The sequence below is a fragment of the Mastigoproctus giganteus genome, chromosome 5 (genome assembly GCF_048544385.1).
Source record: "Mastigoproctus giganteus isolate SK-2022 chromosome 5, ASM4854438v1, whole genome shotgun sequence".
Lineage (NCBI taxonomy): Eukaryota > Metazoa > Arthropoda > Arachnida > Uropygi > Thelyphonidae > Mastigoproctus > Mastigoproctus giganteus.
Genome location: NC_143579.1, coordinates 214,719,724 through 214,735,424, shown reverse-complemented (window position 1 = coordinate 214,735,424; position 15,701 = coordinate 214,719,724). Strand labels below are relative to the sequence as shown.

The following is a 15,701-nucleotide window of genomic DNA, read 5'->3' as shown; positions in this document are numbered from 1 at the left end:
CATATATCGATGCATGCTCTTCGTGCGGTGACCTCTCGCAAACTGATGAACAGCGCCATGTACCGACTTACGGTGATGTTTCTGGTTATGGGTTCCTATGCGATTCACATTCCTTTAGATGTTACCTACCTCCCATAAATGTTTGTACCAATATTTTTGAGACACCCTGTATTTATTGCTTATCAGGTTCTTCATTACCTGATAAAATTTTGAATATGTTTGTGAATTTTTACTGTATGTGAGTAGTAGTAGTAGTGGCATGTGATGCAAGAAAAAAAAAAAAAAAAAAACCACACCATTCCCTCCAAATGCCTGTCCAGTTCCTCCTTAAATTTATTCAACCTATCAATTTCCACAACGACGGATGGAAGTTTGTTCCAGCAATTAACCACCCACTGGCTAAAGGCAAATTTCCGCACATCTATTCTACATCTGTCTTTTCTTAATTTGAATTTATGCCTCCTTAGGTTTGTAATCTGAACAAGTGGAAGGATCCCATCAGAATTCAGCATGCTCAACCCATTCAAGGCCTTATACACCTCAGTCAGATCACCGTGCAGGTGCCTAGTCTCCAGCCACTGCAATTTGCAGAACTTAAGCCTCTCTTGGTAAGAGGATCCCTTCATTCCCCTCACCAATCTTGTGGCCCTTCTCTGTACACGCTCAAGTAAATCTACATCCTTCCTAAAATGAGGCCTCCAGACTGTACGCAGTACTCAAGGTGGCCTGACCATTCCCTTATACAGAGGGATGATCACCTCCTTTTCCCTGCTAGCAAAATTCCTATATATCATTGACAAAACCCCATGACCTGCCCTGGCAACCTGTTTGCATTGCTCAGAAAACTTCATATCTGCCTGCACAATTACTCTCAGGTCTTTTTCATTTTCTACCACCTTAAGTGTAGTACCACACAGTTGTTACGTTTCTCTGGGGTTACTTCTACCCATATGCAGTACTTTGCATTTGTCAAGGTTAAACTTCAGTTGCCACTTCTTAGCTCATCTGCCCAAATTATCTAGATCCTGTTGCAGTAGCACACTGCCATTACTGCCATTAACAACCCTGCCAACCTTTGTATCATCTGCAAACTTCAACATTAAGCTTGATATACCTTCATCAATATCATTGATAAATATACAAAACAACAGTGGACCCAACACCGAACCCTGTGGGACTCCACTAATAACATTAGTCCACAAAGAGCAGCACCCATTGATTACCACCCTCTGTCTTCTCCCACTTAACCATCCTTTTATCCATTGTGGCAACTTACCCTTAATACCATTCTGCTCCAATTTGTACAATAGTCTTTCATGTGCAACAGTGTCAAAAGCTTTCCTGAAATTCAAATATATGAGATCAAAATTATTTTTTGCATCCAGTTCCTTTGTAACCACATCATAATATCCTATCAAATTTGTCAGACAAGACTTTCCCTTAACAAACCCATGCTGTGTCTGAATTATTGCTGCAGTCTTGTCTAGATGATCCTGCAATGCATCTTTAACCAGTGACTCCATTATTTTACCCGGAACAGAAGTTAAACTAACTGGTCTGTAATTACTTGTGTCACCCTTTGATCCCTCTTTGTGAATTGGGGATACATTTGCACATCTCCAGTCCGTGGGAACCTCCCCTGAGTCCAAGGATGCTCTCATAATTATGGCTAAGGGTTTTCTTAGTTGCTTTGCCACCTCCTTTAATATAACTGGATAGATCCCATCCACCCCAGGTGCTTTTCTTATGTTTAACTACCTACATGAACGTTTTAATTTTTGCGTTCTCATTTAAGCAGTGTGCCCTCATTGTAGTTATAATTGTTGCATGTGCCCTCATTGTAGTTATAATTGCTGCATCTGCCAGTCCAGTAGTCGAATTGCTGCATGTGCCAGTCCAGTAGTCGAATTGCTGGCATTCCATTCCATTCCATGTGAAGAGGCCTAGTTACTCCCATCTAGATGGGAGGAACTTTTGTGAGCCCCCCTCCCCCCAATTCATGACTAAGTTAGTGAGTCACATTGCAGGTGTTTTCTCACAGAAACTTGGGTTTTCCATCCTACAAAACAAGCAAACAGAATTAAATTTAGTATATACAGAATTTACAGCCACAGTATACTGTTGTCTCATGGCCTTAGTTTTGTTTGTTATTTGGTTTTTACGAGCATTAGCAACTAAGGCCATATTGCTCCAGGGATATGCGGTGGTCATTCTCTGACCTTTCCGCATTCCCCGTATTTGGTGGGGATGGGCTCGAACCCCGGTCTAATCAAGAAGCGTGTGCTACGCACTGCTGCTCCTGCCCACTTGGCTACGGAGGCGCCGGCCTTAGTTTTAAGAGTACTAAAAGAACTAAACCTTAGCTTTGCAAAATCATTTTCACTCCCAATTTTCACAAGCCAACAATATCAGTAATTCTTAATGCAGCATTATATTGTTGATCTTTTCTGTTACAAGTTATATTTTTCTAATCTTTGCAATTTATGATACTTCTCTTGCATATTTAAAAGTCTTTGTTTTAATTTTAGGACTGGATATTCTGTATATAGTGTAACAGATTCAACTACTATGTATACTCCGGCTACAGCAGCATATTATAATACTGCGAGTGGAACTGCTGTCACATATTCTCAAGTAAGTATAAAAATGAAGTAATTATTCTAGTTGTTTGTATAGATTTTTTTTATAGATTTTACATAATTTCAGTTCTTTTTTCTCCAACTTTTTTTATTTATATTACTATTATTTTTTTAATGAGCAACATTTTATCATCTAACAAATAATAATAATATTTCTTTATTTTTACATGTATTTCAAGATGCATTACATACATTCATGGAAAGGATATTTGCATTGTACAATACCTGTGGCAAGGGGGGTTTGTGAGTGGAAAAAATTCTAGTTAGTGAGCATAATGTACATTGCAGTTTTTAATAATGTTTACTTTAAGCATAGAAAACTGAGATATATCATTAACAAATCCATCTATATGAATACAAAAATTTTTACCTAATGATAATCCAGGCTGGAAGAATAAATGATATTATTTTTTCATTCTCATCTTTCATGTTTTATTTATTCATTGGGGAGACAAGGGCCAGAAAGAAAAAGGTTTTTTGGAATTTTCCAGAAAACAGGTTAAGAGATAAGGCTTAGTAGGTAACTTAATTTTTAAAAATTAATATTCTATGAGTTAAAGGTGTAAAATCAAGATTACTAAAAATTGTTGAACTTGAGGGAGAAAGGAAAACTGCCTTTTTTTTTTTTTAGCTTATTTATCTCACTACCCAGTACTCTAAAAAAATAAGAGTTTTATGATGAATAGGCAAATGGGCCAATATCAAGGGCACAAAGAATGATGATAAGAGAAATGAAATAAATTATCCCATTAAAATACAAGTGGTAAGTCTTGGTGAAGGAGCCAGATATTCCTCAAGATGTTAATGAATAACATTTTTAAATAAGACATGAGTTCAAGATGAATCCCAAAAATTTCATATCCACTTTGGAGATTAGCAGTTTATTTGTGTTATTGGACAGCCCAGAGAATTTCAAGTAGTTGAGGAATTGGAATAATGATTTATTTACAAAACTTTTCTGTGACTTGTTTGGAGGAAGATAGTTGTACAAATGACAGATATTTCTTTGAAAAATTTATCACAGCTTAATCGACATCAGTTATCTATTGTGTGAAATATCAAACTCATAGACTGGCTTGTCCACCCCCTAACTGAATATTAGACTCTTTCCTTCCTTTCTGGCAGTTTGTAAATTGGAGGATACCTCATAGGAATTCTAGATTGCAGTCCTGTGTTTTGTTCTGCACTCAACAGGATTAGGAAAATGGATGCCTTATTTTAAGAATTATGAGCACCACATAATGGAATTATTTGGTGTTCAAAGTGAGATTACTATAAGAAGATAGTCAGCTCTTTTATCATTAGAAGAATAATTTATGTTATTTTACTTTAGTACTATCTAGCTATCTTATGTAAAAAATATTGTCAAAATTTGTCTTTTTTCTTATTTTACACTGCTTTAGAAATGTCTGTACTGTGGTATCCCCCATTCCATTATAATTTGGCAATAAAGTAATTTTTATACAGGGTGTTTCAAAAGTGATGGTCAATAATTTAAAGGTGAACTGTACAGACTACAATATGCAAAAAAAGCCTAGTAAACATGGGTCCTTAAGTGAATCGTTTTTGAGATATTACACATTTCTAGTTGGAATCCATCACTGACAAGGTGAACTGTACAGAGTTGGGATCCACCACTGACTTGTTTGTTTAGGTTAGGTTATGCTCATTCTCTCCCTTTCCCATCTCTCAATGCTCTGAGACATAAAAGGCATACTAGTACTTGTCAAAGGATAGTCAACGTGGAAATAGGTTACAGCAGCGAAGAGTATAAGGACATGCACTTCATTTATGGTAAAGCCAACAGCAGTGCACTTGAGGCTGCACATTTTTACAAAGAAGCATTTCCCTGCCGAAGGCAGCCCGACAAGTGCACATTCATCAGGGTACATCAATGCCTTAGAGAATATGGGCACTTCGCACATGGAGTAGGAGCAGGTAGGCCCAAAAGCATAACACCTGATGTTAAGGAAAGGGTGTTAGAAAGAATAGAACAAAATCCAGGAATTTTGACAAGGAGGTTGTTGTTGTTGTTATTTGGTTTTTAGGAGCATTAGCAACTAAGGCCATATTGCTCCGAGGATATGCAGTGGTCATTCCCTGACCTTTCTGCATCCTCCGTATTTGGTGGTCACAGGCTCGAACCCCGGTCTAATCAAGAAGCATGTGCTATGCACTACCGCTCCTGCCCACCTGGCTATGGAGGCGCCTGACAAGGAGGGTTGCTCTGCAAGAGCGTGTACTGAGTCATAGCAGTGTGTGGTGAATTTTGACAAGGAAGGTTGCTCTGCAAGGGTGTGTACTGAGTCATAGCAGTGTGTGGTTAGTTTTACATTAGCATTAGCAAGGGCACATGATACAAGAAAGCAAACGCATCAGCCAAAAAAAAAAAAAAAAAAAAACCACACACCCCCCTTCTCATTTCACTCATTCATCCGCTCCAAACGTTTGTCTAGTTCTGCCTTGAATCTGTTTAAGCTATCAACTTCTACAACGACAGATGGAAGTTTGTTCCAGCAATCAACCACCCGCTGGCTAAAGGCAAGTGCTTGAAGTCCTCCTCATATTGTACATATTTGTCATCACAAAACGTTTCTGATGTCATTCTAGGAATTGAGGACAGTTTTTCTACGTCAGTGGCATAATATTGCTCATGTCGCTTTCTTTAACCCCTTGTCAACACCATGAAGTGCTGCCTGGAACTACTGATTTAGGCTAGTGACTGTCTGACATGGTATTATCTCCTGTTTCTAGCAAAAAAAAAAAATGGCTGAACAACATAGAAAGGCTGGCAGAAGTTGAATAGGTACTTTGTAATGATACAGTTGAACGACCAGTCAAATAGCAGAACAGTGATATATAATGGTCTCAGAGAAAGGTATCGGTAAAGCTGTCGAGGGTAAGGGGAAATACTGTTCCAAGTGTGGTTGGTATATATCCAGTTATAGTAAAAAAAAACAGGGCTGCACTAAAAAATTATGCTAAAAAAAGATAATGTTAATGAGACTATCATAAGACACCAGAATAATATTTGGAAAAATGCTGTCTCTCTAAATCTTTAATGATATTAAAAAGGGGGAGTATAGAGAAAGTTGTTAAAAGTTTGTTGAAGATAGAAATTGTGATTAACCAGGTTGCATTGCTTCAAAATGACATGGACCAGTTACAGATATTGAAAATGGCAACTGTTGTTTAATGCTTCTAAATATAAGGTTTTACACCTGGGGAACATAAACCTAACAGTTCAGGATGAAAAAGATTTAGAAGTTATGATACATTAGATAGGAAATTTACTATGTGGTGTAAACAGGTGGCTAGGAAAGCACATTGTACTATGTGTATGATTTATAGGATCTTGTAAGTAGGGAGAAGGATGCCATTGTCCCTCTATAAAACTATAGTGAGCCACATTTGGAATATTGTATTCAAGTTTAGAAGCCATAACGGAAAACCACCGAGCTGCTAGAGAGGATTCAAAGTAGAGAGACTAGGTATTGTTGAGTAGTGCTAATTGATGTCTATATGAAGAATGGCTTAGAGCAGTGGCATCCAACCTTTTTTTGGCCAGGAGCCAAAAGAGATAAAACGCTGAAGATTGTGAGCTGCCCTGAATCCAAGGATGCTCTCATAATTATGGCTAAAGGTTTGCTTACTTCCTTTACTGCCTCTCTTAACCCCTCCCCGGAAAATTTTTTTCCTGAAAATGTGCCATAATGGATTGACTTTTTTTATTTTACAGATTAAAAGTATGCATCATGCGAATACTCATTGTAGTTTTTTGTGTGTTTTATAAATTTTTTAGTAGAAAATACATGGGAGTAATTAACCCATTTGGGCTATCCCAAGTTATCTCATGTATGCAAAAGGTTTGCAAGTTATACAGATTTTTTAAATAAATTAGCGTTTGAGCTAAAAGAAAGGAACAGAAAAAAAATGAAAACTCTGCCACGAGCAATAATCGTGAACTAACTATATTCTGACACTTGGCCGCCGCAAGTGGATAGGCGAGGTAAGCATCGCTTATGGGTGGCAGTTTAAGAGGGCACCAAAATATTTTTTGATATTGTTTTCTGATTGGTTAACGCTTATCGGTATTCAGCATTTAGGATGGAAAATTTTATTTTGCTTAATGGCAGCACATAGGAACACACGCTACTGTTCTGACATTGCCGTACAATATAAGTAAAATGAAAGCCAGTCATCTGCTGCCAGGTGTAAGGAAATCTCAGGATTTATCTGGCTAATGCAAAATTAGCCAGATAAATGCCCGAGAAAATATGTTTCAGTCCTAAATTTGGAGGTATTATTGTTTGCTTTTATCCTGAAATATTTCATGTAGTTTCAAATAACTTTTAAAACTAAAAACGAGATATGTCGGGATAATCCACGAAGGGGGTTAATATAATTGGATAGATGCCATCCACTTTTCTGTCCACTTCAGGTGCCTTTTTTTACATTTAGCTTCAGTAATTTCTCTTCCACTTTCCTCTAAGTTATCACAAACTCTTTTAGCACTCTGTTAGAATTTGATAAACTTCTGGTATTCCTGTCCATAAAAAATTCTTCACGTGTGAATGTAGATGCAGAATACATATTCATTTGTCAGCAACCTGAGCAGGACCTTCAACTGTTTATCTTAAGGAAACTATTACAGCTAGTTAGGTTAGGAGAATAGGAATAAGTTAATAAGTTGCTTAGTGGCATGGTACATAGGTAATGTAAAACTTGTCAAAAGAGGAATACAGCACTTTGACCTACATTAGAATATGTGTTTGTTTACAGTTGAAAATCACAGGTAGATAGAAATCAGATGTTTCATGGTATATTCTTACCTACTTCATCAGTGATTGCCATTGTTGCCACTTCTGCATTACATAGATCAGAAAGGTCAAAAATTTGACTTAAGAATTGATCTCATTATTATTTGTGGGAGAGGATAAATAACCAACTACTAGAATATTAATAGAAGATCTTACCTGTGATAACACTTGGACCATAGTTTTGTTTCTGCATTGAAGTTATCTACCAGGTCATCTGCTTGTTTATGATTGAGGAAAGGTCTATCCAAGATCAGAGGATCATTTTCCTTGGAAGATCTTACCTGGGCTAGAACTTGGGGAAGAGTTACTTTCCTGTTGGAGTCTTCTGTCAGCCCTTCTGCTTCTTTCTGGCAAAGGAATGGTTTATCCAAGTTCTGCTTTTCTTTTTGCTCAAAGGTTCTTACTTGGGTTAGGGCTTAGGTGAGGTTTTTTGTGTTGGGTTTGTTTTCTAGGTTTTCTGGTGTTATGTGCTTGTCAGTGGTAGAAGAAAGGTCCTTCCAAGGTGTAGGAGAATCTGTTTCTTCACCATTGGGTTTACGTTATTGGTTTTCAAGTTGATAGAATGGACCTTTAAGAGTGAGTGGAGATGAAGTCAGTTGTTGGTTCTGGACTGCAGGTTATTTATTTCTTCTGTAGGTTGGATCCGATTCTAGTTTGGAGATTGCTGCACATTTTCTCTTGTGCTATTATTAGGAGGTCGAAGTCATTCTGATATCATTCTGACTACACAATTCTGTCCTGTAGTCGTTTATCTCTCTGTGCAGATGGTTAATCTTATTTCTTAATTCACAAGTCATTAGTTCATGTCAAATCTTTGGCCTTTCTGATTTGTGTAATGGTGAAGCAGTAATTACTGATAAGGTGGTAAGAATATACCCTGAAATGCCTGATTCCCATCTATGTGTAATTTCCAACTGGAAATAAATGTGTATACTAATGTAGGTCAGAAAATTAATATCTTCTCTTAACTGCAAATTAGAAATAAAAATTATTAAAATTTTTATTCTTAATTTGCAATTAAAAGAAGATATGTTATACTCCTGATTTATCTAGGGTGATTAGGAAATAAATTTTCCTGGATAACTGAAACCTCAGATAATAATAATAAAAAAAAACTCATAAATGTGACAAAAACATAAATTAATGAATTACATATTTAAAAATACTATATTTACCTTTATGATAGCCGACCGGGCTAGCCGGGTGGGTAAAGTGCCTACCTAGCAACCCAAAGGTCGTGGGTTCAAATCCCGCCTCGGGCTTGGATCAAAGTACTGCAAAAAACTTGGAAGGTGCATTATGGCCACAGAAGCCGATGCACCAACAACTACAAAAAAAAAAAAAAAAAAAAACCAACCCATTTGTGATTAATATGAAATATAAAAAATATATATATTTCATATAAATTTATTAGATTACCAGAAGATGTTGACAATGTGCATGGTCTGGTAACAAGTGACAGTGCATTACATTCCAGCATCTCATTTGAATGTGTGTGCAACATAATAACAGAGCTTCACATTATCAAAAAGGTGTCGGTGTGACGGGTCCCTAAAGTTGTTAACAGCAGATAAAAAACATGCAACAGTTGCCAATTCAAGCAGATTCAGCAAATTTCCTTGTAAGCTTTGTGACCATGGATGAGACTTGGGTTCATCACTTTCAGCCAGAGACAAAGAAGCAGTCCAAACAGTGGAAACAGTTTTTCTCCCCCTCCAAAGAAAACCAGGTTGATTCCTTTTTCTGGCAAGGTGATGGCATCAGTTTCTTGGGATGCTGATGGAGTGTTGCTAGTGGATTACCCTAAGAAAGGCTAGATAGTCTGTGAGGCATTTGCATGAAAATATCAAAGAGAAGTGCTGAGGAAAACTCAACAGAGGAGTCTTGTTTCATCAGCGTAACATGCCTGCTCACAAGTCTCTCATTGCCATGGCTGCACTGCATGAGTGTGACTTTGAAATCTTGGACCATCCTTCGTATTCACCATGCCTAGCACCACAGGACTTTCATTTATTTCCTAATTTAAAAAAATACCTGGCTTGGAACCATTTTGCCACCAACAGTGATGTAATTGCTGCAATGGATGCATTCCTGGAGACCCAAGTGAGAGAGAACTTTCTTCACAGCTGGAATCAGTGCATTTGCGTTGACAATGTTGAAGAGTAATATGTTACCAGACTTCTCAAAGAAACTGTTCACACTCAGGCCACAGACTTCCCTTGTACATTGAAACAACTTTCAAAATGTATGTGTACTATAATACTACTTCTTAGGGCCCATACATAAAAAGAGGTGTGTGTGTGAAGTTTACCCATGAAAGGGGTAAAATTGATCAGTAGAATCTTTATTGATGATGATATATTGCATGTTATTAATTCAAGATTTTTCAAGCTGTTCTGTTATCTGTATACTTAAAATGGTGAAAGATAGCACGGTATGATTATACTTTACAGTTCTCTCGTTCAAATATAACTTCAGTATATAGCCCTTGCAAGGTATATTAGGTTTTCTGATTGGCATTGAATCCAGTCCTGTAGTAATAGTTCCCCTATTTCACTTGTGATTATCTCACCTGAGATGCCATAACAAGGAGGCAAGTATTAATTAACAAGAATCATGTGGTTGAACCATGTTTTGGTCAGTAAATTTATGCTGAAGCCATTTTAATATTAACTCATTTTTTATTTAGTTTATATGTAAAGCAGCACTTGTGCAGTTTTGGAAGTATTTAGAAATAATATCATTTAAATTATGTGTATTTTATAATTGTTATCTCGAGTTTGTGCTCTTTGTGTTTTATGTTTTACTCTCATTTTGATATGTTTTTATCATTGTATTTTGAGGCCAGTGTATTGACATTGGGAATATCCTCATCTAAACATGCTAAAAAGAAAGAAGAGTAATGTTTATGTTTGAGAGTGAATCTTCATACATTTGTCTGAATGTTTAGTGCCTCAAGAAAACAGATTTTTGTTTTTTATATTTTATTCAGAGACTTCTGGTTGTGATATAGATATTAAAAATTTCTCTTTAACTGGTTTGATTATAATTATAACCTGTGTTTTTCTTGTAAGGAAGAGATATTTGTTCATACTTAGCAGGCATTGGCCCTCTCAACTCAGAGATTCTGAATAGTTTTGACTAATTGTGCATAATTACTTTATGAGGTTTTTTTTTGCTGACTGCCATTTGTTTCTGTAATACCTAAACCAACATTTTTACAGAAACAGTAATTTTTGCAAAATTCTAAAAATTTCTTTAAAAGCCGCAAGTGGTGGGGTGATTGTAGCACTTCATGTAGACTTTAAAATTCCCCAAAAATTGCTCTCAAAAGTACAGTTCAAGTATATGTAAAAATGCATTTCTTGAACTTATACACATACACATATGTATTTTCAAATGCATATGAAATTTACTTAAATTAAATAATAAGGAAAAGAAAGCACAAACAGAGTAAGACAAGCATTGGTGACTGTAACATATTACCAACTGTGTGTAATCAGAATATAATGATATTTAAAATGTCATTCTGTAATGTATTCTTAATAAACTACTAGGGGGCTCTGCCCCCTGCTAGCTTTGCTCGCCAAACCCCAGCGCATGCTTTTCTACGTAACATGTAGAGGTATGATGGAGTAAGTCCAAATATTTTCTATGTAAAAGATACCTGTCGAAACGCACTGTCGAAATCTAATATATAAAAGAAAATAGAAAGTTTCCAAAAAAAAAAAAACTGTAAAAAGTAAAATTGTGTGAACGTTGAGTGAATGAAAGTTATTATTAATTGCATGTTCTATCTTAGCCTCTTCACCAGACAGACTGATGGCTATTCAGACCCTCATGGTTATCCAAGCTGACACCATGCTGTAGCTTTTCATAGCTGGCATGGTGTGGTATGCTGACACTGGCCATTAGAGAAATCCCCAGGCCAGTGTGGGACAGAGCTGCAAAAAAAAAAGCTCCACCTTAGGAATCTCTTTCCCTATGTTCTTTTATTCCTACCATCTGTTTGTTATTTGTTATTTGGTTTTTAGGAGCATTAGCAACCAAGGCCATATTGCTCCGGGATATGCGGTGGTCATTCCTTGACCTTTCCACATCCTCCGTATTTGGTGGTGACTGGCTCGAACCCCGGTCTAATCAAGAAGCATGTGCTACGCACTGCTGCTCCTTCCCACCTGGCTACGGAGGCTCCTCCTACCATCTGGGGTTGTTGAGTCTCCTTCCCCCACCCTGTGTGGCCTTACCCCCTTTTGCCTGGTGGCACACCCTACCACCCAATTTCAATTCCTGCCGTCTGAACCAGGATGGGTGTCCTGTATCAGGGGTTCTCTTATTGTCTCCCCATTTAAATTAGGTGAGTGAGTGTCTCAACACTGCCCCATCTGTTTTCTACCCATTTTATCCCACCCTCTTCCTATCTTGCCATTATCTCCTTTTTAATAATTTTTTTTTTCCTTTTCTTTATTTATTATTATTATAATAAATAAATAGGTGAACCCTAGGGTAGCCTTGGATGCCTAGGCTACCCCAGGGTTCACCCCGCCAGAGCTTTCTTTTTTCCTAATGTGTCCTGGCCTACTTCCCTGTGGCAGTGATGGAAACTGGGGTTGTTAATGGCTCTCCATAGCCCCCTAAGTGGCCAGAGGAACAACACAACCCACATTAACACACACCCTGGCTTTATGCAGAGTATTGTATTCTACACAGAGTAAAAATGCGAAGTTTGGGGAGACCCCCGGTGCCTCCAGACAAAAAAACAAGGCGTCTCCATAGCCAGGTGGGAAGGAGCAGCAGTGCGTAGCACACGCTTCTTGATTAAACCGGGGTTCGAGCCCGTCACCACCAAATGCGGAGGATGCGGAAAGGTCAGGGAATGACCACCGCATGACCCGGAGCAATATGGCCTTAGTTGCTAATGCTCCTTAAAAAAAAAACCAAACAAAAAAACAATATGTCACTGTGATCGACATCTAATGAGGAAATGACCTATGTAATTACCTGTGCATTTGTAGTGTGCAGCATTTTCAACGTCGAATAAATATCACTATGTAATTATTTACCTGCGTTCACATAGGTCACTTAGAAAAAGGCCTTTTACTTCAGCTTCCATAATGCATGAGGAATATTGTTGCATCCAAAAGAGCAGAACTAAAATATTTAACTAAAATATTTACAAACTATACAAATATTTAAAATATTTACAAATGACTAATCTATTTACAAATATACAATATTCATTAAAATACAAAAAAACGTTACAATGGAACATCAAATGTTAGACAGGGAAGCATGTGGTGAGAGGTTGGTAAAAGTTGTGGAGGCAGTTGTCAATAATTAATTGCATTTGTAGTGATGTAATTGCCTCACTCTCTTCTCCCATTGGCTCAAATAAATATCACTAGGAGGTAAACTTTTTTAATGTATAGGGAGAAGAATAAGTTTCCTTTGTATTTACTTCATAGTTGGTTTCACCATTCTGCTAAGGTATTCTTAATTTATTAAGAATGTATTAGCAGATACAACAGATTAGTAAATACAAAGGAAATCACTATTTACAACAGCAACAAGAGAGAAAGGAAGGCATAAATTGAGACTAAGGATTTGTAGAGAGAATATGTTTCTAAAATAATTTAAAAGTTGATAGTCAGTTAAAACATTTAGTGGCACTGTTGCACCCTTGTCCAAATTGACTGAAATATTGCCATAAAATGGAACTAGAAACATACTGCAACAACATGATCAATAATATAAGCAAAAATAAATTAAACACACTATCATTGAGCTCCATTTCAGGTGGTCATTAACTTCTAAATTATTTTAGGGATTCATTTGCTCTACAACTGTGGTTCTCAACTGGGGCATACCTCAGGTGTTGAATCCATAATTGCAGATTTTCATGTACTTAATTTTTAGTACAATATTTATCAGCTAATTGCAAAATTTTATTGATTTTACTGTATATTTATTTCTGATGCACTATTATTTATTGTGTTTTGAGACAACTAAATCAAAACCAAACTGTCCAGTCTATGATAGTTCTGAAGTCACATGATTTCTCCATAAATCACTTGTCAGTTTGTGTATATTTTTGTCTAGTTTAGCCCTTGGCTGTTTTTTGTATTCTAAGTGTAACTTCTAGTTGACAAAAGTATGCCATGTGCTGTTGTTTACAAAAATTTACTTTGTAACTAATGTACTGCACTTGACAAATGGTAGCCGTATTTCCCTCCAGATGTAGCTTTTTGTAATTAGTACTCCACTGAAATACTCTTTTATTGCAACTCCAGCTGAGAGGAGAAACTGGGTGTTTACAGAAGTTATTCACTGAGTCCTGTTGTTTACAAAAATTACTGCGCAACTTAATACTGAATATATTGAAGTGAATACACAGCCAATTTTTAGCTATTTTCCCCTCTTAGAAATACAGATGTAGAGGATGTGAGTCTGTGCCCGTGATGTGGTGGTTTTTCTGCATGACTATTTTTAATTTTTATTTCACACCGTTCAATCATGAATAAATTTTTAGTAAAGGAACAAAGAGAAAATTAGATTCTACGGAGAGAACAGAAAATCCTGAGAGGAGATGCAAAGACGAGTCAAGCACATCTCAATATGACAGACCAAGTGTAATCATGACCATCTACAAGCAGATCAGTTCCATATAAGAACCAAAAAAACCCAACATTATCAAAATGAATATTTGAAATATGGCTTCTGTTATTGTTGTGATGAGCAGAATTAAATCCCTCTGTGTTTGATATGTGAACAGAAACTCATCAATAACTATATGAAACCCTCTCTGTTGATGAGACAGTTTGAAAGAAATCATCGAGACTTGAACTGTAAGTCCAGTGCTTATTTTGAAGAGAAATAGAAGTATTACATAAAAAAGTCTTCATTGGTGAAATCTATATTTGTGTGTTGTAAAAAAGAATTAATGGAAGTCTCACTGAAAGTGAGCTGTCACATTGCTTGTTAAGGAGAGGCTCACACTACTGGTGAAAATTTGATAATGCCATGTGCTGTTGACCTCTGTGATATTCGGCCCAACAAATCAGCAAAATTAAAACAGATGTCACTCTCTAATGATACTATAAAAAGAAGAATTTTACTTGGCTCAGCCGATCTTCTCAATGAACTCATTCGTAGACTTAAGTTGTCGCTTTATTTTAACTTGTAACTCGATGAGAGCACTGATGTCAGTAGCACAGATTTTCAGCAAAATCGCTGAAAATCTGTTGCAGCAGGTCTCTCATTAGATTGACTGAGTAAGTTTATTTTTTAACTTAAAGTTTTAATAATACTTAAATTTTTTTTTTTTTTTTTTTTACTTTTAAGATTTTAAGATTAGTGATTATTTGGTGCCTATGATAATCTTAGGGGTTACCTGAGGACCTTGTTGAACTTCCAGGGGAGTACCTCGGTGAAAAAGATTGAGAACCACTGCTCTACAATATCCTCATTCTCACTTTATTCCCTATCCCCTCTCTTGTTTCTGTAGTAAATTCTGGAAGAAGAATTTACTTGGCTTCATTATTATTCTGCTCATGTATTCTTAATTTATGCATTTTAATTTCAATATAGTGTGTATGTGTTTTATAGCTTTATTTGTATCTTAAAATTAATCTTTTGCACATTCCAAAAAAATCATGCGGCGACACTTATGTGAACATTAGCTGCCCTGGGTAAATATTAAATTAGACTGATAGAATAGTGGCAACCTCTGATAGAGTATTTATAGAAGAGGTTAGAAGTGCTGAGAAAAGTCATATGAGCATTTATCAATGTTAAAAAATTGAAAATTTTTAAAAAAGCAGTTATTGGTGAGTGGCACTTATCAGTGCAAATTAATAATCTAAAAGAAGTTTAAAAAAAAAAAAGAGAAAAGATAAGTTAATGATTTTCCCGAAGAAGAGAACTTCTGAATCACAAAGAATTCTGGCAGCAATCTAAAACAGTTCAAGAAAGCAGATGCTGTGCTATGCAAGTTGCCACAAATGTGTGGAATGGCAGCATAATCCTTTTCTTCTGGCTCAAATAAAGCATTTTGCCTCATTCCTTATTATTAATATTATATTATTTCTCCCTGATTGGGGGTTCCACCTCGTGACAGGTATTGCTACCAAGTACACAGTGGTTGTTGTTACGTCTGGTGTTACTGTTGGTCGAGGAACTCTCTGACTATCCTACAGGTGTTCGGGATTGTGACTTTCTGGAGTTCCTTGTAGGCAGCATTCGC

The 15,701-nt window shown here is 36.6% G+C and overlaps 1 protein-coding gene across 5 annotated transcripts in view; it reads left to right on the top strand.

The window, feature by feature from the left end:
• Positions 1–15,701, top strand: part of LOC150086088 (DNA-binding protein RFX2-like) — a 483,547-nt gene that overhangs the window by 228,144 nt on the left and 239,702 nt on the right. For all 5 annotated transcript variants that reach the window (XM_090374368.1, XM_090374370.1, XM_090374371.1 and 2 more), the window contains exon 7: positions 2,529–2,634. In XM_090374368.1, the coding sequence (XP_090230494.1) occupies positions 2,529–2,634 (106 nt within the window). The remainder of the gene's footprint in view (positions 1–2,528; positions 2,635–15,701) is intronic.